The 24,926-nt window shown below is 42.8% G+C and overlaps 3 protein-coding genes across 3 annotated transcripts; 1 reads left to right on the top strand and 2 right to left on the bottom strand.

Moving 5' to 3' along the window:
- Positions 1-120: 120 nt before the first annotated feature.
- Positions 121-3,458, top strand: edaradd (EDAR-associated death domain). The gene is made up of 3 exons (XM_042707067.1): positions 121-274; positions 1,187-1,238; positions 1,572-3,458. The coding sequence occupies exons 1-3, from the start codon at positions 230-232 to the stop codon at positions 1,958-1,960; spliced, it is 486 nt and encodes a 161-aa protein (XP_042563001.1). The 5' UTR covers positions 121-229; the 3' UTR covers positions 1,961-3,458.
- A 271-nt stretch (positions 3,459-3,729) lies between these two features.
- On the bottom strand, positions 3,730-16,939 carry si:ch211-125o16.4 (neuroblast differentiation-associated protein AHNAK). Its single transcript, XM_042707066.1, has 5 exons — positions 16,350-16,939; positions 9,271-9,329; positions 8,910-9,000; positions 8,057-8,220; positions 3,730-7,876 (listed from the first exon to the last, which is right to left on the bottom strand). The coding sequence occupies exons 2-5, from the start codon at positions 9,277-9,279 to the stop codon at positions 4,169-4,171; spliced, it is 3,972 nt and encodes a 1,323-aa protein (XP_042563000.1). The 5' UTR covers positions 9,280-9,329; positions 16,350-16,939; the 3' UTR covers positions 3,730-4,168.
- A 230-nt stretch (positions 16,940-17,169) lies between these two features.
- Positions 17,170-24,605, bottom strand: exo1 (exonuclease 1; the record flags this gene model as incomplete). Its single annotated transcript, XM_042707068.1, has 10 exons — positions 17,170-17,444; positions 20,132-20,322; positions 20,566-20,652; positions 21,442-22,036; positions 22,298-22,520; positions 22,844-23,066; positions 23,254-23,356; positions 23,625-23,812; positions 24,019-24,231; positions 24,468-24,605. Coding segments are annotated over 10 exons (2,034 nt in total), but the record flags the coding sequence as incomplete, so codon positions are not given.
- Between the last annotated feature and the right edge of the window lie 321 nt (positions 24,606-24,926).

Genomic DNA, 24,926 nt, shown 5'->3' with positions numbered 1-24,926 from the left:
TCCTGACAAGAACATATTCCTTCTATTCTTGTTCTATTCGCAGAGCATACATTGTGATCTGCCCATTTACAATGTCTTTCAGTTACTGAATTTGTATTAAAGCTCTCTAAAGCATAGGCCATTACATCCACTCACATTGATCATATTAGCCAGTGTGTTTGCTTTTATTGACTTTGATTGCTTGTGTATTTTTCTGTGTTCAGATACAGTGACATTGCAGTTTCCATCCATGACCCCTGGATGTATAATGTCCCCATTAGGCAGAATACAACAGGTGGGTATCGCTTAAACCCTGACCACTCGTCCTACAGCATGAGGTCAGTGTAACAGTCTTGTGAGTGATGTCAGGTGTGAGGGTGGAATCAGGCCAATCCTGGAGTTAAAGGTCAGGTATTTACCAGACGCTTTTATGCAAAGTGACATATCACGTCAGCGGCTCTTAGTTTAATTTTTGTTATTTACACCTTAAGGTGCTTGGTGGAGATAAGTTTTGAAAGATATGCTCTTCCTTTCTGTCCCTGAGGTCTGCGATATGCATTTTGGTGCATACACAAATGATTTGTCCTAACGAGGAACATTAGAAACACATTAGCAGGACCATAGGGACCTCCCTTAGGCAGACATAGGCCACAATGTAACATACCTGGCCTAAACAGTAACAAGAAAAGATGCTGACATACATAATTGACATCATGGGATGGAGCATGTGAAGACAACCATTGGAAGACAGAAGGATGTATATGGTGCATGGTGAAACCCCCCTCGAAACATCACTTTTTGTCTTGATAGACACCAGACATAACTTATTTGGTCTTATGTCTGGTAACCATGGGGATGTGAAGCAGCACGCTCACACCTGTTCCCTGAACGTTTTTCCCACAGGCTCACATGCAGTGGGTAGAAGGAAACAAGATCAACTAGATCATGGCTCATATCTTGCCATTGCAGAGCTAAAAAAAAAAAAAAAATTTAAGTGGACAGTGGAGACACCCTTCCTGCAGAGGTGAAGCTGCTGTGCATTGACTTTATGATGTGGGCAGCAGATCTTTATCACTTCCTCCTACACTTACCAAGGAAGCACGGGGTTTCTTTTTTGATTTGACGCAGTGGGAACAGGAAACTGCATATGTTCCATATTAGTATTACATTAAAAAAATAATCATTTCAAAATCTGTTCCCCTCACAGCCAGTGGAAAATGATGGGAACGAGTGCATTTGCCCACCATCAATCTCTTCAGGTAAATTAAGTTCTAACTGCGTTAATGTTGAAATGTACATCCTGAATGGTTCCTTGTTGAATTTCGATGATTTTGGGTTACTATATTACATTACATGAGTAGTATATTCTCTAGTCAGAAAATAACATTAGTGTCAATCACTAGTAATATCAGTATGATGTGTGATCAGCAAATTTCTGTAATGCATTATTATTAACATTTACATATTCCTTTTTGCATATATACTGTACATTCCCTTGCATCTCAATTAGATGGTACTCTTCTTGAATCCGGCTGACAAAAAAGACCAGTATTCCTCCCGACCCCTGTCTATAACATCTATCTGACCTCCAGGCTTCACAAAGGACCTGGAGTACCTGAACAGCCCGTGTGAGAAGTGCTGTTTCCCAGCCCCGCCGCCCATGATCAGCGACCTGATGAACGACGGCGACCTGCTCCAGCGGCTGCAGCAGAAGCTGGACCCGGCCCACTGCACGGTCAAGAACTGGAAGAACTTCGCCAGCCGCTGGGGCATGAGCTACGACGAGCTGGCCCTGCTGGAGCACCGCACGCAGGCCTCCGTGAGCCTCAGCCCCACGCAGGAGTTCCTGCTGCGCAACAACCAGAAGAGCGTGCGCGAGCTCACCGAACTGTGCCGCCTGTACCAGCGGATCGACGTGCTGCGCCTGCTCCAGCGCTGGATGGAGAACGACTGGCCCTCGCGATGGCAGCACGCCCACTAGTCAGCCGCGCCGTTAGGGATGGAGGGACCTGGAGAGACAAGACGACGCAAGGTGTCGGAATGTGACTTTTGTTTACTTTTGGGATCAGTCTTGAAGGACTGTTTACTGCCCACCCCTTCGACTATGATGTTGTCTTTGTCTGATGGCTCCAACTCCGGGTTTTTGTTTGTTGATGTTGTTGTTGTTGTTGTTGTTGTTGTTAATGCTCGTTTTTGACTGATCTCTAAGGGAACTTTGGGAAAGTTTACCCGACTCCTGCAGAGTTCTGATCAGGAGGATATGGATTGGTGTTGGACTTCTTGCTCAGATTCTCAACTGATTTAGTTCTGAACAGAAATGCACAATTACTTTACGCAGCACATAACAAGGTGTCTTATCTAATCTTAAGAATGAGATCGTATAAGCCATTGTCATGTACTGTGTCCTTATTGATCTGGAAAACCTAAACCTAATATCTCTTGACAGATCAAAATTATTGTCTGCCAGATTTTTTACCAAATCACCTAGCAGTATTTTGGACAGACCTAATCATGTCAAGCTTATTGAACTACTGTCCAACTATTTAAACTATCCTAACTATTCAACATGCAATTCCCATTAACATGGACTCCGTAGGGTGATGGCAGATGAGATCATGTTTAAAACGATTCACACTGTAGATGGCTACAAACAACATCGGTGCTGAAACTGTTCACATGAGAAAGAGAATACTAATGTTGAAGATAAAGTGACGCAAACCAATTCACCCCATAATATCTACACAGTATATAGTCTTGGTTGCTCTGAGACACCTGCCTAGAAATCGCCAGAAGTTGTGAAAGGGGTCTGATTGTGTCAGAAAATAGTATTAATACAGCCATGAAACATGAAAAAAGCTATTAACCAAACAACTGTGTGGATTGAATCAACAGCACACTTGTTTCAGGTGGCAACCCTTAAAGCTAAAGTATGTAACCAGTCCCTTTGTCTCCTCCGTGAGGAGTTCATTTGGCTTCTGGCCTGACCAGTGTCTCTGCTGTTCTGTGTAGCACACTACTGTTCTAAATGTCCTACTGTTCCTGTGTTGGCAGTTTTCAAGAGACCAGCCAACAGGCACTGTAACGTTTCTTTTTCCATTTTTAGTCAGGTCAGTTAGCCAGACAAATTATTATTTCACATTCTTTGCCTTGCATTGATATCTTGTAACACTCAGCAAACGTAGAAGCACATGTCACCTTGTGTAAGAGCTTGCTATGTGTTGTCAAAAGTTTTTAAAGTCCCACAAACGTCATTATCAATGGCTGTAAATACTTGGCAATAGAATGTGCTGGTGGATTCCGTTCAGGGTGGCTACTGTTTAGAGCATTTGTGTTTTTAGATTTCAGATTTGACTTTTTGACGTATGGTTATAATCCATTGGTTGCATAACTGTATGGGGAATGTGGTGTAATTCATTTCTGTTGTATTTTGTTTCTCTAGTTTTCCAGCAATAAATATGGGTCCGCTCTTTGAAACACGATTAGTGAAAATCGAAGTGCATATTTTGTTACAACTTGCAAGTGTTCTTTATTAACTTTATGCCAATTGGTGTTTATGGAGACTGTCCATTTCATGTCAAATTCATGGGGCTTGTATGAAAAAACAACCCTTTAATGGTAGACTTTTTGCTCCTGCATATGCTTGTGGTATATCATTAAGTCAACAAGACTCCTCATTTTGTAAAGATTTATTAAAACAATTTAATACAATGATGTTCACATATAGTTTAATATAAATATGGAACTGGGCTGTTTATAAAAATGTATAGCATAATAGAATACTACAAAGCATTCAGCAGCTGTGGCAACTGGACTTCATAGTTAATCCAATACTATATGCAAAACATTAACTCAGTTAGCCTCTCACAAATACAGACATCCACATACACATAAAACTTAACACACAATCACACTATACTGTGTATTAAGGCAAATGGCAAGTAGCATATATTAACATTTTATTGTCACATTTCTCTTACAGTGCACCTTATATAACATTACTTACAGTATTAGAAACTCAGTCCATCCCACTCTCATTTTTTTCCGAAGCGTTCAATATTTTAGGATGTTAGACATGCGTGTTAGACTGAGCGTGTGAATAGATAGATAGCTTTATAAACTTCGTTCATTTTGTGTATGATTGTTTGAATCAGTTGACTTCAGTTGACTAATATGAGAGCTCCACAGATATTTAGGAATTTCCATCGGAGTCATCTTTGGTGGGAAGGCCAAGCATATTGGAGAGACCTATTGACATTTTTTCATTCTCGTCTTTTTCAGACTTATCAATCACAGGGTAGTTTTTGTCACATTCAGGCTTTGTGACTTTAAATGTTCCCCGTTTGATTTTTGTGGGGCTGTCACCATCTGCATTTACTTCATCTTCTGGGGCATTAACACTGACCACTGTTGATGGTGAGACCTCCAGGGAGGGGGTGTTCACTTGAACTCCTACAGGGGATATATCACCCAGGCTTTTATCCAATGACGATCGTGAAGCAAACAATCTCAACCTTTCCCTGATGTCAATTGGTCCTGCTTGCTGCCCCTGGCTAAGCAGGTTAGAAGTACTAATACCTTTCGTTATTGAGTTTGCTGTTTTTAATTCAGGATTTATAGGGTCACTGCTCAGGTCTACAGCACCAGTGAACTTCATCATATCATGAATGATGTTTTGTGGCAGTCTGTGTGTTTTGAACAGTGGTATGTCTCCCTCTGGCAGCTTAATATCCACATCTGTGTCCACACTTCCATCGTCCTCAACATCAAGGGCTTTTACTTTTGATCCATGCAGGTTAAGCTTCCTGAGAGTCAAGAATTTGAACTTTGGCTTTGATGCATCGACACTGATGTCAGGTGCGGCTACATCAACCTCAGGGCCATTGATATCAGCTTTGGGAAGATTCACATCAATTTCTGGAGCATTGACATCACCTTTGACCTCTGGAGCAGTAAGATTTAGGTCAACACTGGGTGCCTCAACTTTGGGAACCTCAACATCCACTTCAGGAGCTTTCACATCCACACTGGCATCTAGATCAGGCTGCTTCACTTTTAGGCTAGAGAAACCAAATTTTGGCAATTTGAAATGAGGCATTTTGAATTTTCCTGAAGGTGGATCTACATCCACGTCTGGAACTTTCAAGTCCACATCTGGACCTTCAAGATCTGGTGTTTTCAAGTCTGCATCAACATTGACATCAGGAACATTAAGATCTACTTCAGGGCTTTTGACATCCACTTCTGGTAAATTCAGATCAACATCTGGAGTGGTGATACCGCCCTCAACTTTGGGTGCTGTGATATCTGGAGCATTCAAGTCAAGACTAAGTCCATGGGCATCAAACTGTGGTAAATGTACATCAGCTTTTGGTGCACTAACTCCAGCATCGACTGATGGTACAATGATGTCTGGGGCATCAACACTGGCACTGGGTGCTTTCACCTTTGGTCCTGTCAGATGCAATCTAGGTAGCTTAAAGTGAGGCAATTTCATTTTGCTGGAGGGTGCGTCAACATCTATACTCGGAGCCTTCAAATCCAAATCTGGTCCCGTAAGATCTGCTTTTGGAAAGTCTGCATCTGGCACATTTGCACTAGCCTCAATCTTCGGTGCAGAGAGATTCACATCAGGCGCCTCCACTTTAGCATCTAATTTAGGCAGATAAGCATTGAGAGCTGGAGCACCTAGATCGATTTTTGGTGCAGAGATATTCAGGTCTGGTGCCTCTAGGTCCACATCTGGCATAGTGAGGTCTGTTTTGGGTAATGTTAAATCTACACCAGGGGCATCAAGTCCTGCCTCAACGTTGGGTATGGAGACATCCAAATCCAGTGTCTTTACATCTGCATCAACTTCAACATCTGGTGTTTTCACTTTTGGTCCAGACAGGTTAAGTTTCGGCCATTTGATTGTCGGTAGCTTGAATTTGCTTGATGGTACATCGATGTCAGCTTCTGGTGCATTGAGATCCACCTCTGGTGCTTTAAGGATGGTGTCTGGTAAATTGATATCAACCTCAGGAGTATCAAGTCCTGCTTCAACCTTGGGTATAGAGACATCCAAATCAGGTGTCTTTACATCTGTATCAATATCAACGCTAGGTGTTTTCACCTTCATCTTCGGCCATTTAATTGTCGGGAGTTTGAATTTGCCTGATGGTACATCGATGTCAGCTCCTGGTACGTTGAGATCCACCTCTGGTGCTTTCAGGTTTGCATCAGGCAAATTAACATCTAGGGCTGGAGCATCTAGATCACCCTCAATTTTTGGCAGAGAGAGGCTGAGGTCTGGTGCTTTGAGGTCCACATCTGGGGCACTGAGATCTGTTTTGGGCAAATTCATATCAACACTAGGAGCATCAAGTCCTGCCTCAACTTTGGGTATAGAGACATCCAAATCAGATGTCTTTACATCTGTATCAATATCAACGCTAGGTGTTTTCACCTTCATCTTCGGCCATTTAATTGTCGGGAGTTTGAATTTGCCTGATGGTACATCAATGTCAGCTTCTGGTGCGTTGAGATCCACCTCTGGTGCTTTCAGGTTTGCATCTGGCAAATTAACATCTAGGGCTGGAGCATCTAGATCACCCTCAATTTTTGGCAGAGAGAGGCTGAGGTCTGGTGCTTTGAGGTCCACATTAGGTACTGTGAGGTCTGTGTTAGGCAAATGTATATCTCCACCAGGCAGGTCAAGTCCTGCATCCAGATCAGGTGCCTTTACCTCAGCATCAACTTCTAGGCTTGGTGGTTTTGGTTTTGAGAAGTTAAGTTTGGGATTCTTCCAGTTCCACTTAAATTTTGAAGAGGGGGGATCAATGTTGACTTCCGTGGCTTTGAGATCAACATCAGGGCCATCAATTTCTGCTTTGGGAAGACTTGCATTTACCTCTGGTGCTTCAAGATTAGCTTCAACCTTGGGAGCTTTAATGTCAGCATCAACATTGATATCAGGAGTGGTCACTTTTGGTTTGAATTTGAAGGTAGACTTATTTAGCGTGGGAAATTTTACCTTCCCTGATGGAGCATTTAGCTCAACATCAGGAGCTTTGAGATCCACATCTGGACCACTGATGTCAGCTGATGGTATCTGTACATCAACATCAGGCGTGTTCACATCAGCTTCAATTTTTGGTAATGAAAAATCCCCGTCTGGTGTTTTAACTTCTGTATCAATATCCACATCGGGTCCTTTTACTTTCCCCATCTTGGGTAGCTTCAGTTTTGACCATTTGAACTTACTTGAAGGTGGATCAATGTCAACATTTGGACCATCAATCTCAGCTTTGGGCAGGTTCACCTCAGCATCTGGCACATTCAAATCAGCGTTAACTGTTGGCCCAGAAATGTTAAGATCTGGGGTTTCTATATCCATATCGACATCTACATCTGTCTTAATTTTAGGTCGAGAGTGAGCCCACTTTGGCCTTGAAAGTGTGAACCATTTGAACTTTCCTGTTGGAGACTCAATGTCAACATCTGGGGAATCTACATCCAGTTTGGGGCCTTCAAGCTCAGCTTTTGGTAAGGTGACATCAACATCTGGAACTTTCAGTTCTGCATCAACATCTGGGGCTTGAAGATTGAGCTTTGGGGTGTCAACATCTGCACTGATGCTTGGGCCTGTCAAAGTTGCTTCTGGGGTTGTAAGTTTTGGCTTTTTGGCTGGCAAATGGAAATTTGGCATTTTAAACTTAGGGGGCTTATGTTTCAGCTCTGGTTTGTCCACATTAACAGACACATCTGGGGATTCAAGTGTTGGTGCAGAGACACTAAGCTCCGGGCTTTTAACAGTACCATCCAAGGCTGCTCCTTTTATTTGGGGTCCAGACATGCCAATTGTGGGCATGGTAAATTTTGCACCACCATCAATTCCATTTACTGAAGGCCCTTTGACCTGTGAAAACAGCAAAGGTGAAAATGAATAAAAATAAATTGCATTTAATAATAAAACCTTGAATACCAACTATATATTATATGCCTTGCTTTTGTTTGCCCGACAACATTTGGGAAGTGAACGTTCGAAAATGTAGAATGTGTATCCATTACTCAGGGGAAATAAATGAATACAACTTACATCACCAGATAATCCCAATGATCCAGGACTCCCATCAATCTCAAGGCTGGATCTGGTTTTCACCTCAACTTTGTCATCATAGGGCTCAAGTAGCTTTAGCAACTTAATAACATCATCTTTGGCGAGATGGCCCAAGTGAATGGTGGCGGCAACAATCGGGTCCTCTGTGGAGGAAGAGAAGTCATTAAAATACATTTTAAAAACAAGGTTAAGTTTTAAAAATCCCTTTTACATGACAACCCCAGACACTAAATTAGATGTCATCTCTTCAAAGAAGAAGAAAAATCATGATGTCTTTGAATGTCAAACTTTACATAGGAAGCCCCTTTCTGTAGTTGCACTTAATTTTTTTTTTTTTTTTTTTTTTTTAAATAGTACAAAATATCTCCTAAAACAGAAGCAGGACAGAACCAACTGCATTTACTGTTTAGGCTCTACAGAAACACAGTCAAAGGGTATATGGGTACACAGCCTTACTGACACAGCCAACTATTTAGCCATTTACTGTTTAGGCTCTACAGAAACACAGTCAAAGGGTATATGGGTACACAGCCTTACTGACACAGCCAACTATTTAGCCATTTACTGTTAAGGCTCTACAGAAACACAGTCAAAGGGTATATGGTTACACAGCCTTACTGATACAGCCAACTATTTAGCTATTTCCTTGTTTTGGTTTCTTGTACTGCCATTTATCCATTCATAAAAAAGCAACGAAAGTGCAATTTACTTTGCCATTTGCATAACAGTGACTAAGGCTGCTGGCAAAGGGCATGAGGAGTAATGGAATAAAGTTTTACAAGGAGGAGGATGTAAAGGATTCACTTATAATCATAAATAGGTTTCACTCTACCTTCTTTCAGGCCATTCTTAATGACTCCTCCTGCGTCAGTGTCTCCCAGGGTCACATCCGTTGAGATGCTTTGCCCTTTGAGTTCCCCATTCTGCACAGACCAATCAAGATAATACAATCAATTTTCAAAGATATGCGCATGGCACTGGCTAATTTCATATTTATGTGCATATTCATAGTTTTAAAAGACATTGGTTACATTTTAAAAGGGTGATATAGTGGCAGGTCTTGGAGATGTGGACATTAAAGCATCTAGATCATAACATTTCCAAGTGTTTGTTTAAATACAGAATCTATCCCTTTCAAACCCAGCAATAATACACAACATTAAGATTGTATTGTCAGCACACTGTCTGCTTACCATTTTCATTCAAATTCTTTTACAGTTGCATATCATAAAATGAATGACTTCAGTGAAACCTGGAAGAGAGAAAGGAAAAGATTCTTTTACTCTGGGTTTAGAATGAGATTTCCCATTTACACGGCTTTGGACATGTTGATCCAGCATGAGCACATGTAAATAGGATGCCATTTCTATCCAATCAGACAGCAACTGTATCACTGCACTACATAGAGACCCGTCTTCCCACATGCCAATCATGTCAGATGTCCTTTAGTCACTCCCTCTTTAAAGCACACACTTAGACCCAGTCACACTCACGTACATGAGACACATGGAGATGAGTATAGAGGCCGTGTTGATCAGTTTACAATGAATCTCAGATCTTATCATGAATGTGACATTCAGGACGTGACAGCATGAGAGTCTGACATTCCCTACGTTGTTTGTGACCAAGTTATGTTCATGAAAACATTATGTTTATGTAATTGATCATTTACAGTAAAGATGTGCATTAATTAACACAAAACAAAAGTCATTTCAAATGCAGTCGGTTTTGTTTTGTTTTGTTTTTCGGTTTTGTTGTGTTAACTAATGTTACAAGAAGGAAGCCAAATGTGTGTCTGCTTTGCGTCCCCGCTGCATTTTAATAAGAACAAACCAGTAGCACCACCCTAAACAAATATATATGAATCTTTTATTACTTAATTATTTTATTGATGTGAAGTATGTTGCATTATTTAAGGGACACCTGGAAAATCCTCACCATCCTAATGTCAGCATGTTTCCCTATCACAGCTTTGTCAAACCTTTAGAATGACATGAAATCTGTTGCCCTAGCCATGCTCTAGCAGGCACTTAGAGAGTGAGTAATCACCAACCCTGCCAGCCCTGGGCCATGCTAGTTTCAATTGTTCAGGGATAAAGCCGGCATTTGACATTACATTGCAGCATTGTTCAGCTTCTGAGGTGGAAACCCTGTGTAAATACTGTCCTGTGTGCTGTGTGATAGCTGACATGTTATGTTTTGACCTGTCAATGTTCTTCTTCATTTATCATTATGACTAAATGTATATCTTATCTATCTATCATTATGATTAAATGCATATCTTATCTTACAGTGTGTTATTCCACCATTTGGCACTTGTTTGTTGCGCTTGTTTTCATACAAAATATTGTATTGTATATCATTCATGGCTTCATATTTATTTAAGCTAAAAAAGCAAGTTGTCCTAACTAAATGCACTTCCCTTACAAATGTCAAATATTAAGCCTAAAAACAAAGCATCCAATCATAAATTCTTATGAAAATCATCAATTTCCTTTCTAAATAGACTAAAGAGACAAACAGTAAGAATGTTCGGACTGCTGGCAGGAGACGCCGTGTCTAGTGATACCTCACAGGACATCTTTGTTCCAACAAAGCCAGTGAGGATGGCCACATACAATCTGTCAGCTAATGTTCAGAGCAATTTCCAGAACACCAATGTACTGGCAATCTGTTCTGGATTATTCTCTACCAATAATAAGAAAGTCACAATAGCCATAAAACCCTTGCAAACACAAAAATAATTAAAAAAAATACACAAGCAAACACATAAGCACACCCACACACTCAGAAATGCACTTACACACCCACTCACCCTCCGACACACAAACACACACACACACACACACACACACACACACACACACACACTCATCGCATCATGCCTTTGGCATTTCAGGCACAGCCTTTTGCAGCACAGGAATGCAGAAAACCCGCTAGTCTGGATGCATGCAGGCTTACATGCACTCTACCTATGCACCCCCACATACCTCGGCTCTGAAACACACTCTGTCATCCTAAAAACATTCACAGGCTCAAAGAGAGCGACCTCTACGGATGCATCAAGCCAGGGGAATATTCATGAGCCCAGTCATCTGCATTTCAATGTGGGGTGTGGACCTAGGGCTGGGCAGGGCAGAGACTGATGAAACAGTATCACTCTGTTTTGCTTGCCTTTGACACTGACCCTCTTTCTGAGAGTGGATGGTCCAGTATGAAAGACAAAAACACTGATGAGTGCAAGTATTGGAATGAGGCTGGGAAAACTATTGATACCACAAGAACCGCCGAGGTTTGACAGGTTCGCTTGGGTTTCAGATGTCATTGGTGTAAACACTTTTTGCATAACTGCCACTACTAGTTACACTCATCAGTGATCAATATCACATTCAATATCACATCTTCATTTGGGAGCTAACATATTTACCAATTTATGAATGATAAAAAAGGGATGTTGAAAATGATAAACTTCATCCATCAATGCACTATATGCACGAAAGGGTATTCACATACACATACACCCACAAAACATCCTGCCATTCCTGCAAATGTATTTCCACTTACAAATGTGCTGATTAGTAACATTATATACCTCAGGTTGAGATTTAGCACTCAAACCAACTCAAACAAATGCTATGATATGGAGCTGATCAAGACAGCCCCTCAAGACAGTCTAACATCGCAATAATGCTGGGATTTGTCTGAATGTTACAACCACTGAATATAAGCTTAAGTTCATTAAAACACATTTTTTGAAATGGCCTCATTAATTCTGTCAACAACACCCATTCATATAAAATGCGTTTTTGGAATATCTCAGACACATTCTTTTGAATTTAATTTTGAAATCACACATTGATAGCTCTGAAGCTATCCATATCTCAAAGCCACAGTAAACAAATCTACATCTATCGACAGATCCACTTTCTGTGAACTTCCACTAACATTATCGTTAGTCGATAATGTTGTCAGCCGCTAAGCACAGGCACTGCTCTGTCCACCACCAGCAGGGATAAAGATGGACTTACCATATGAAGCTGTTGTCTCCTCTGAACTCTGCAGTGATTCTGACCCTCCAGATGGTTCACTCTATTAAATGCCTTCACGCAAACCACTGAAGCCAACAAACAGGTTAGGCAGCACAGCGCCAGCCCGCCAGCCCGCCTACCTGTCCACCCATACACACCTCCTAACCCTGCAGTGACATTAGCATAGCGAACACACACACACAACAGAGCTGTTGATCACCGAAACCTACTGATCAGAGAGAGAGAGAGAGAGAGAGACACACACACACACACTCAGAGAGACGGAGAGAGAAAGACTGCTCTCTTCTAAACAAGGTTTCCAAACAGACACAGATTGATGGTAAAATGTTTTAGATAGAAATAGGCATTCATGTCAAGGAGTAAGGACAACAACACCTGTGCCACTGGAATTCACACCTTGTATTTGATCTGAAAGAAGGCCTGAAAGAGGTAGTGAAGAGAGAGGCAATGTTTGAGATAGTGAAGTTCTAAGATAGGAGCAATCACTATCATCAGGACCATCATAAATATCATCCTTTTTCTGATTAATATCAGCCAATCATTATTATTGCTATAATAACTGCTATCGGTACGATTGTGTCGTATGTTTTATATAGGGAAGGTCTTCACTCCTATCAGCAGGCAGAAAAGAATGTGATTCTCACAAAACACAGCTGTGAATCTACAACCATATAACAACCAATCTACATTGTGTTACATGCGGGGAAATTAAACTGACGGTGTCCTCTCACACGAGCTCCTATTGAATGGAGAAAACTGCTTGAAATGAAGAGAATGTGTCTACAGTCAGTACCATTCATTAGTATTTATTGTTACACTAGGTCTCTATTGCTCGTAGCTTGACTGTTCTCTCCCTTGTACGTACCTTTGGACAAAAGCGTCTGCTAAATGACTAAATGTAAATGGTAAAGGGATTCAGTGTAGGCTCTACAGGTTGGTCTGAAATAGACAAATATGTCTTGCTACCTCAGAGGTTATTCCAAATTCCAGAGTTACTGTAAAAAACTAAAAACCCTGTAAAATACACAGATGTATTAAGTACTTTAGATGTAGGAGGTAGTTAATGAATGGAATTATAAAACACTGTTCAGTTGACCACTAACTAACATAAAACAAATTGATGCATTCTTAACATCACATGATTCTATCTAGACATCATTGCAAGGCTAAGCTAATATTGCATAGACCTAGAAGGCTTTGGGAGGCTCCCATATTGATAAATGTCGTTGTTATTATCTTGTATTACAAAATGGTAGAACAAAGTAAAAAAAACACAAATGGGATGGGGAAGAATGCCAAGACATTGCAGTAGTGTCAAATGCAGTAGACATTAAAACTGGTGGTTTAAGGAGCACACTTTAAGAGGGTGGTGCTGTAACACTTGGTTTGTCAGATGGAATAAGGAGGATTGTTTACTCTATTTTTTCAGAGAGACGCACCGGCAGAGAGCTGGTGTTGTTTCAAGGGCTCAGCATTAAATGAAAGCGTTCTGGCCTCCTCCCTCTCCTCTCCTCTCCTCTCCTCCCCTCCCATCTCCTCCCCTCCCATCTCCTCTCCTCTCCCCTCCTCTCCTCTCCTCTGCTCGAGGCCATGGGCTTGTCTGATGAGTTGTCAAGAATGTATTTGAAATGCAACACACTTATCAACCGTATCACTCTCCTCCATGGATCATAGGCAATGTCAGAGGTCCCAGTTTTGATAATCTGTGTTTGTTCATTTAAGGGGGAACACATGATGGATTCAATTTGTTTATTTATTTAACTTTTATTTATTTATTTAAGTCATACCACAAGGACTGCATGGTAAACTGTGGGAAGTACACTACAGATTTTGTAGATTTATAATACAGACTCATTTTAGAATGTTTTGGTGAATAAGGATTAGGAGAAATTGTGCATTTGCTAAATCTGCCAAAAGCATTTCTTCAGACCACAGATTATTCAGCAATTGACATTCATTTTGCAAAGGTCACAGATAAATGATCATGTTTATTTATTCACTTTCCTTCAGCAGGTGAATATTCATGCTACGTAGTGAGATTGTCAGCTTAAACAAGATGCTTAGTCCCTTATGCATGGCACAATACTCCATCGCCCCTTTAAGATTATGGACATGGATTTAGAAAACATTCTTGGGATCTAGCTGTATCAGTACAATCTTACATGGATTCCCTGCAGCACTTCAGAGTCAGGTCAGAGGGGTGACATTTTTATAAACCTTTAGTGTACCAGATCAGTTACACATAGAGGCCATGTTCTGTAAAGACAAGCATCAAGAGATAGCACAGAGAAACTGTGGCGAATGACACCAGGTGTTTTTGAGTTAATGAATGAAAGTGATGGAGCTGAATGAATTTGTTCCTACATGCCCTCTGCCAGCATCGCTGCCTGAAGGAAGGGGTTTTAGAGAAGAGGAGGAGGAGAGAGAGAAAGAGGGAGGGAGGGAGAGGGATACGGGAAAAAATAACGTCTTTATTCATGTTTCAATTTGGTATTGCTGTCTAGGCCTCAAGCTTCAACATGCCCCCCTCACGCTGTAGCCACCGTTTAATGATATCACAGCAAAAAAAACAGTCAGCAAAGAAGAGACGCATCACAGCCAGCTTCAGCGCAGCAGCCACAGGGCCCCTCAGCTCCCTTTGCTCATTTAACATGAGCGTGAAACTAGTCTCAAGGCTGGGAGATATAAAGCCCATTCATTTATAATAAAGAGAATCAGTATTGAAGCTAGCTGCCAGGTTAGCGCAATTCTAATGTAGCTACGTAGGAAGCAATATAGGTCATCGTTCAAAAATATGGACAAAAATGTGTCAAGATGGCTGTGGCTAAGTTTGTGCTTGTTACACACAAGCTCACAAAATGACATTCTTGGCATAGCTGGTTGTTTTGTCAATTCAGAGAGATTGTTGCATTGGTTGCACAACCTTCACCTTATTCCATTGTGGAACACCAACTAAGGTCGGGGGAAGGTAGCGGGGGATCACTGGAATGTTGGACTACATTTTGGCAACCAGCAACAAGTCCCTTTTGTCTTTAGTGGAAGCATAACTTGATCAAGACAAGAATCTGACCAAGTGTTTTGCATAAACATGCAGTCATGCAGAAATACAATTCCTAAAGCAACAGCGAGACCTGTCCACACACTACTTGGGCCTAAGGGTCCGATGTCCTCGAGGGAGTTAGCATCATTATGGTGTTCAGGACCAGATGGGGTAGCCTATTAGATGTCATGTAGTATCAAAATTACTGAAAACCTGACCTATTCACATCAAACATAGTCACTATGAAAATAACTGCATCAATTTTGTTTTCAGTCAGAGTACTGAATTACTCAGAGTACCAAATTATGAAAGGATGAAAGCAGAATGACCGATTTATTTTTGATGGATTTATTCCAAACACTAGTCTGCCTTGCTATTCAGCAACTACATCTGAGCCTGGGAATTGTAGACTTTTTTTTATTTCCCTCCCAAATATTTCCTCAAATAAATTATAACTAAAACAGTATAGTATGAATCTGGCTCAACAGTTTGGATGTCCAAGCAATGTAGTCACCCAGGGAGAGCGATAAGATCCGGAAGGAGCCAAAAAAGGACATTCTGAGTGCGATTCACCCCGACAGGAAATACTCCATTTCACACTTCGTCACTAATACATTATGTCACTTTACCAGTGAAAAAAGGATGCCTCTTGTTAACCAAAGGCAATTAAACATGATTCATACAAACATTGTCTATGCGTGAGTGATCAAGACAGTACAATGTTAACTGTGTTGCTGTGGCTACATTCTCCTTAAATGACAGGGCGTGCTACAGTTGCTGGACATGACCAACACACTCACGGAGAATGCAGTCACACTACATTCTTGCATTGCTGTCTCTTTCAGAAATGCTTTAGGGAAAGAACATGGTTGCCAACTTACTTAAAGGTAACAAGTCTTTTAATATTACAGTCCTATAGTATACTAATAACAACATGGTGAAGTTGTGCCTATAAAGAAGTATATGCCTTGTTTCCAGGGTCACTTTATAGTTCTTTAACTTTTGTCATTTTTGTTTACCATTAACCTCGAAAACGATTTAGCTAAATGAAGCGCTAGTTTTGCCAGTGTATGCAGGCATGTCAGTTCAAATGGCAACCTACATTGAAATCTTTGAGATGTGCTCCGTCTCATGCAATTGGTGTCTAAAAGCGCTTGGCATCCAGGAAAGCTGCAGTGCTCACCTTGCTTGACGAAAGTGTCGAGATTCCTGCAATAGCTGTCTCTCAACATGCAACGTGCAGACAGCCATGCTCTGATTTCACAACCACAAACTCAGAACACAGGTTTGTTCATGTTCACCATGGTTCAAATGCTCCAAGGCAAAAATATTGTTTTCAATCAGCCATCCATGATGCTTGTTTAGCCCCCAGTATACAAGTAACAATGGTCAAGCTGCTGATGGAGATCATACTGAGATCATCACATGATTACCCTACTCTCTCATTGATAAAATGGCACTATGATGTCAAGGGCACTATGAACTGAACATCACTTTCAGGAAAAATACAGTTTAAACTCAAACTGGCGAGGTATGTTTAACAATCGTAAAACAAGCATTTCAGCCTCAACCCAACCTAGTATGTTAGTCAAGCACTCATTTGCTCCGACTTCAAATGCGTACCAGAGCAGCATGCACGCAAGGTAGGCCAGTTTGAGCAAAAACACAACCATGAAAAGTTCAGCTAACCGGAAAGGGATGAGTATCTCTGGTTCTTTCCAATCTGCATAACAAGTCTGCATAACACAGCTTCTGGCTGTAAGGGAACCATGATGAATGATAAAGATGGGAAACTATTGGAATTAGCCTGGTTCCATCCAGTCTTCACATTCACCAGCTAACTGCCAACTTCCCTGTTGCTCAAGACCTGAATACCAAGCTAATCATTCAATCAACAACTCAAGCTGTTAGGCTATGAATACAAACATTTTCAATTTTTCACACGGTAATAACTCACAATTCAAAGAACTGTCACGTACAAAACACATAAAAAAAAACTTTTAGTTTTATTAATTTTACATAAAAAAAACAACACTTCAAAAGGACAGGTCAGATCCAATAACATTTCATTTGTTCAGCTTCGACATACATAGTATGTTTACAGTAGTTGGGCAGCACGAAGCCCTTGAAAGAGCACATTGGAGAGAAAGGCTCCATTCCGCTGGACCAGAAGCCTCTCCACAGGTGAGGTGGATGTTCCCAGTGCTAGAGGGGCACGTTCTCCTTCACTGGCGACATGGGCTCCCCTTTCTTGCACGGAGCCATCTTGGTGGTGTCTCTGTGTACAGAACACAAACGGATCATAACGGAGTTATGTTCGTGCAAAGCAATCAAGGACCACAACGTGTTTTGCCTGCGTGGGGCAGGCGCCGTGGCAACCACACGACTGGTCTCTGAGGCAATTTCCTGTTCTGAGGAAGCAGGACTGTAGGTGTGCTTTCTGCAAGGAGGTGCAAGTTAAGCAGCAAGAACACTATTCAAGGAAAAGGCCTCTATTCAAGGAAGCCCCTACTATACGACCCAGGAACCCCTCGCCCATATCACAGTCGATGGCAATATACTTTGCATATGCAATCTGTGATCCCTTAGACAGGCCGAGAGCAATCCCCCCCCCACACCACACACACACATAAAGGAACAACCTGTCAAGAGATATTCACAGGAGATGTAACACTTGAACGCAGTGTATACTATTGAGCTGCCTGCGACTTACACACCTTTCCCTGGCCATACCAGGCACAGATAATGTCTCTTTTAGGCCCCATGCAGACGGACTCTAGTTTGCCTGAACCCGGGTTCATTTTTCACACCTATTTCACACCTACCCACTTTTTACATCGCGTGCACATGAACCCAGTGAATCCGATTGACTCAGCTGTAGTACATCCCCCACGCCTGTTGGTGGCGCTTTGGTGCTACAGACAACTGAAGAAAACGGAGAAGAAGACAGGCGCATGCTATCAAAATAACATGACAGTAGTTGAGCTCTAACTAGCAACGTTTAGCTTAGCCGCATAGCCTACATTTAATCTGCACAGTAACACATTATGGTGGTTTATAAAATCAGTGGTAAGAGCAGACTGTAGGTTAAGCGAAAAATAATTATATTTGTTATTGATAATAAAGAGTTTAAAACAGTGCAACAAAGCAATGTGCAACATGACATGTCTGAGTTGTTTAAATGCCTGTGCTTTATGGAGATGCTGAGCTTGAGCAGGAGAGACCACAATGCAAGTGCTGTGGATCCTGAATGTTTCATGGTTTACAATTGCTTCCAATTTCATGGTTTTATTACTAACAACAAATGTAGGCTATTGTTGAGGGCTTTGTCCTTCACGTACTGTAGGCTACCTCTGAAGTAACGTTAACGCTAGCTAGTAGCTATCGCTATCGTTGTCTGACAGGACTAAAGCTAACATAACATTCATCTGTTTTGAAACTTCCGTCTATAATAAAAAATCTTTTCACGTCAGATTTGCTCATATAGGCTATTGCTGACACTTTTAAAAACAGTTTTTTGAAAAATGGTCTGATGCAAATAGATTAAACAGTGATAGATTAAAGTGTGGCTTGTTAATGTCATCCCTTTCCTAACAACAGATAGATAGATACATTTGTATTAATCCCGTTCACGTGGAAAAGGAGCAAGGTAATAGGAAGAATATATTTTTTTTAAACTGGAGAGCTGTTACAACTGGCTGCCAAACTCACTGCGCCATGGCAAACTATTCAGTTATTAAATAATGCCGGTTGTGTCCGTTGTTCTGGCTGGTCTAATGATGCGATCACGTGGGGCAATCCGATTAGGTATGCGGATAGCGTGCAGACGAACACCAACAGCAATCAGGTTCGGAGGTTACTCACTTTGGACCCCCGATTCGAGGGAGTGCGGATACAGTGTGCGGATACAGTGCGTTCGTCTGCACGATAGGGCTATCCGGACTCGGGGTTCACCGGGTTCAGACAAACTAGAGTCCGTCTGCATGGCCTCTTAAACCTGCCAAACACTTTAAATAAGCATTTAGTCACACCTCTGCTCTGGGCTCAATTAAACCTGCCCTTGTGTGATTGAGACAAACAAGAGTCAAAAGTAAAACCGATAGGGGAAAACGTTGTAGGGAAAATGGAGAAACTAGTTGTTAGCCATCTAAATGTATTTACAGCCAAAACTATAAAATCACAAAAAAAAGAAGTTACAAAATAAAATATCAAGCCCCACTGATTCAGGTGTGAGAAAAACTGTTTGAAAGACAAGGGCCTATTCAGTTACTTAATGTACCTGCATGCTGATATACCTCAAAAGTCAGGTCACAAAGAAGTTATTTAACTGAGTGAGTAAGTCATTGTGTGTGTGTGTGTACAGAGTGGCTGACACATCTACAAATAACTACACATTTCTGACAGGATTGTAGACATTGTCTGAGGACTTCTATCTATTAAATGCCCTCTATTCTTCTGTGTACTATATTCACATGCCATCAGACCTGGTAATGTAACTGTTTGAGAGTAGGTAAGAGTATGTCATCTTGAAATTAGCCTGCTGTGTCAATTCATGTCAGGAGGTGGCCAAACTACGGTTGTGAAATATGAATCCATTTAACACCAAATCACTCATTTTGGATATAAATGCAAGTTTCTCGTATTCATGTTTGGCATCTTTGGTCCCGTATATCAACTTGTCACTAGGGGTCTCAGGATTGTTGGATTTGCAAAAGTGAAACCTAAACAGCTGGCAAAGTATTGTTCCATGTCATCAGTAATTGGAAGCAGTCACATTTGGAGAGGGTGCTGCGTATATACACATACATAGGAGCTGTTCAACTGTTGCTTCTGACATGTTTGAGTAATTTCTGGACAATTAATGTAGAATAGTTGATAGTTGGGTCCTCTATACATGGGTGCAGTCAAATAAACAAGTAGAATGTACCTACATGTGTGTGTGTGTCTGTGGGAGTAAACACTCACTTCTTGAATCCAAAGCTCTTCCACAGGCCGCTGATGGTGGCCTGCACGCCTGGCTGGTTCTCATCGTTGCCAGAACTCCTCCCAGGCCCTGCAGGCTTCTTGCGTAGGCCGCTGGCCCGCGCCGGAGCCGAGGTGCGGATCTTACCCCCTTTCCTCGCTTCAGAGGGACGTACTCGGGGAAGGCCTGCCACCTGCTGACACAAACCAGTCATTGCATCATGTACGCAATTCCCCGAGAGACGGAGCACGCTTTGTCAAGTGCCATTTAAAATCACATCTCCATACACTGACTGCAAACACAGGTGTTAGTGTTCACTACATGGACTTCATACCCTCCATGTCTCCAGTGCCTCGCACTTATTCTTTTTGGGGTCTTTCCTGCAGTCCCGCAGCCCTAAGTCAAATAAAACAGGAGGATCTTCTGGTCAACCCACCTTTGTCCTCATGGGGGTGGACCTGATCTGCTCTGGACTGCAGGTGTTTGTGGGGCTTCCTTCTGGGCTCCGGTGAGAAGCCGCATCCTGAGAAACAGACAGAGAAAACCAATTAGGGAACTCAATTAAAACACCAAGCTGGGTGGCCACTTGAAGATCACAAGCCTAAAGCAACTGGATTCAGTCTTTGTCAATTCAACAACATTCAAACTCAAAACATCTGTACAGTAGCAGTTCACTTAAAGTTCACTTCAAAATATGACTCAGCAAAACCGAAACTACAATGACAAAGAAACAGAATTTCCATGACCTATAAGGAATGGAAAAACAGGCAACCTTAGTGCTGAGCAGATCTAAACCAACCATAGTATTTGAAACCCATCGGGTTTAGCCTGCTTAACACTTAAACATAGTATGTACACGCCACGGGTAAATAGCGACGAGTGCAAATTAAGAACGATGATCGTCACCTGTCTAATGGCATGATGATCAGTATTCAAACTGAATCGCCTGCTGCATGGGTTCTCATTCTATCGGCTCCGCCAGACCTGTAGGCCTACGTGACCTGCGTGACGACCTTTCAACACGCATGTTGTGAGAGCTACAAACTAAATTCCCTGATATTGCAGGATCAAATCCCCTGACTTTCCATGTCTGGTAAAGAACAGTCTTCCACAATGCACTATTTTAACACCCAAAGTTACACACACAGATCCCTGTCCACACACACACACTCAGTTACACCCCAAAGGAAGCGAACAGGACTCATGCCACCAGTGTGGTCCAACAAAGATACACACGCGCTCTGTGTAGATGACTTCACATTAGCACAATTCCTCTTTATGTGGTGAGCAGGCTGGTAAGGGGGCTCATTACCTCAGAGGGAGTGGAGGCGTCCAGTAGCCGCGTGAAGGAGGACGTGGGCGTTTCCTCTAGGCTGTCATAGGTGCTGTTGGGCTGGGAGAAGTAGGCGCTGTCCTGAGAGGGTGGCGTGTCGGGCGACCTCACCCTCTCAGGCACGTCCCCACTCTCCTCTTCCTCATCTGACACACAGGAAGTTTGGCGCTGGACCTGCAGCCCCCGGACTGAGCCGGCCCAGGTCTCCTTCTTCCTCTGGAACTGCTGCAGGATAGCGAGGCCTGACGGGGCCGGGGTGCTGGGCTGACGCGAGGAGGAGGAGGAGGAGGAGGAGGAGGAGGAGGAGGAGGGGCAGGAGGAGCTGCCTGTCCAGCTGAACACCCCAAGGCCCTGACTAGCTGGCCGGGCAGAGGGAGGAGCCGGCGGGCTGCAGGACTCCTCACAGACCAGCGGCGCGTCGTCGGCTTCCCTCTTTGGCGTGGAGTATCCCTCTGATGAGACCTGGCTGCACTGCTCGGTGGGTCCCCCCGGAGAAGAGTCGTCCGCTGCTGGAGGTGCACCACTCGCACTCTCCGCTGCTGTACTGCTGCTGCTGCTGTTGCTGTGGAAGAACCTGGAGAAGATACAGGAGACAGTTGGTAGAGCTGGTATTGGCACACAAGAATGCCAAGTAATGGTGCATGGGTGTTAACTGCGGTACCAGACTTAACTAAACTGCCATTACTCCGAGATGAGTGTTTTGAGCACATCGGCACACATTTCACACTCACTGAATGTGAGGCGTTTTGTATGACATAGTTCACATACACTGTTAAATAACCTACAGGCCCACCTACGTACCAGGTTGGGGGTCTGGGCTAGTGGTGGCTTTTACCTGCTGAGTGTTCCCTGGGGTTCTTCGGCTCCACTCCCCGCTTGGTTCCTCTTCTGCAGCAATGTGGCAAACCGGTTCCGTGGTGTGTTCCCAGCGGGAGCTTTGTTCTCCATGTTGCCCCTGGTCTCTGGGGTTCTAGCGGGGGGTGAGCTCTCGGTGCGTGGCCTTTTTTGGCCCGAGGAAGAGTACAGCTGCAGCAAGTCATCCTCTGAAACACTGGAGTCTGCAGGGGAGCACCAAGGGATTCTTTACTGCTAAAAGTACCTTACCAAACTAGCTATCAGTGGAAATAATCCTTTTTACACCTGTGTGTCAGAAACTCAACACAATGACTGAAGGTGCTTTAGACTGCAGGTTTCATTTTCACCATTTAAGATCTTCTCACACAGCAGACACGATTAAGATGTCGTTTATTCACTCTTCATTACCATCTAACCTCACAATCAACATTACCAACACTAGCCAGTCCACCACTTGTGCGTTAATGCGTGTTCTATCCTAAAAGACACTGTATTGTGGGCTCGAACTTGTGTTGTCAAACTTTACCTTCTCTGGGTCTCTTGACCTGTGGTTCTTTGTGAGGGAGTTTCAGGCCTTTCACGCTGACCACTCGTTCCTTCCCCTTGGTGGGGGAAAGCTTCTCTCTGACAGGTGAGGCACTGGGCGCGTTGGTAAGGCCTGGGACGTACCGTTTGCTCCATATACTCGCCTGCTGGAGTGTCTTATTGTCTTGGCGATCGTTCCAACTTCGACTGCGAGGTTTGGGAGGCTGACAGGAAAGAAAGAGGACCGTGAAGGAAGTACAGTTTGACACAAAGCTGAAAGTCCTGCGGGGACATTCAAGACATCAGGTCAAAATACGTAAGAGCACATTAAAATGTATAAACAGAGACAATAGCATCAGAGAAACAGACGTAGCAAACGTCCTCAAAACTACAGCATTCAACTGTGTGTACCTGTAAACATGTACGATCCGGATCGAAGTCATCAATCTTTTTTAACGTGTGAAAATCGACATTTCCCAGGGCCATCTGTAAACCCTTTTTATCCCCCACATTTCTGAAGTGACGTGATTAAGGAAGGACTTTAAAAGAGATTTAAAAAAAATCATTCAATTTCAAACCACTACTTTGGACTGAATGCAGACATTTTATTTTTGTATTTAAAGCAGCACATGCAAAATATTATAAATAGTGTTCTTAGCGGCTAGTAAGCATAGCTGACTCGTCCATTCTATAAATACAAGTCTCTGAGTATTTGTTTTGCTGCAAACGAATCCAAAGAGCCTGTGCAGTGCAGTAGGAGTGTTTTGGGGAGAAAAGGATACAACCCGGCGTAGCCAAGGGTGGCTGGATCAATGCCTGCTGGATAGGGGTTCAGCGGAGTCACCTTCCTGTTAATGGGGTCAAACACCAGCTGGTAGAGGAAGGTGTTGTCGGCTTTGACGAATCCCTCCAAATATTCATCTGGAACAGTTATACTCATTTTCAGGTACTGGCCCATCTTCTGAATCACCTGTAGGAGTAAAGACGAACACTTGGATTACACACCAGGGAAATGAATAGCGTATGGTTAGCACATCCAATCATCCTGTCAATAACTGAAAGGTATGCAAGGTGAATAGGGAACCAGATTGGGAGACGTACCCAAAAGACAATGCTTGGACAGCTTCAAGGGCCATCACTGGGCTAGTAGTTATAGTGACTCAGGGCTACGCTCACCTTAAGGATGTCGGGGTTGTTGGCCATCCTGAGGAGCTTGCAGGCCTTGCCCAGGCCGATGCCGTAGATCGAGGCCAGGTAGTCACAGCCCGAGAGGATGCACATATGTCGGAACTTTTCCTCTGTGAAGACGTTCCCCAGGAGGCGGCAGCGGCCCAGGTGGTTCTGGTCAATCTCCAAACCGTTGCCCTGCTTATCCATCTTCAAAATCACCTAGGAGACATGTTTTTGGAATAATGAAATGAAATATTCTTGATAGATGTAACTTCATGGTAGTGAATTGAGCCATAAAAAGACTGCATATGTGCCATAAGTCTTTCAGGAGGTTTTACATGCTCAAAGTGGTGATTCCCATATCCACCTCACTAATAAACTCTGACTGTCAGCTCTGTGTATTGCTTCTCTTCAGTCATAACATCTGAACCCCAAACCAGACCCTGGTGCAGTACCTTCTTACAGCCAAAGGCTAGCAAGTCCGAATCCTCTGTGATGATGGCCTGGGCAATGTCCGCTTTATTCAGGAATGCCAGCTGAGCGTCGGCTTCATAGGGAGCGACCACACAGTCCACCCCCCTCTTCCTGGCAGCCTAGAAAGCAAACAGGGCAAATGCAACCCCAAGTCGGTCACTGAACACCACGGCCAAGTTGGGCAAAAGGGATGCTAACCAGTATTCAAGGCATTTGAGGAGTGAATAAACATTAGACAGTGCTTTACAGCTTTTGTATCCATAATGTGTGTAATGTGTATCCATGCAGAACTATAGGTTAAGGACATGGACATCCTGAAATTTTGACCTGCAAAGTGGAAAGCACACTAATACTGTAAACATTCTGATTGACCCCAGGATATCCGCATTTCTTACAAATATTGCCAGACAACCATCAAAGTGCCATGTACCATCAACACG

This window comes from Clupea harengus, unplaced genomic scaffold (genome assembly GCF_900700415.2).
Source record: "Clupea harengus unplaced genomic scaffold, Ch_v2.0.2, whole genome shotgun sequence".
Taxonomy (NCBI): Eukaryota; Metazoa; Chordata; class Actinopteri; order Clupeiformes; family Clupeidae; genus Clupea; species Clupea harengus.
The sequence above is the reverse complement of the archived record's forward strand: the minus strand, read 5'-3'. Positions and strand labels throughout refer to the sequence as shown.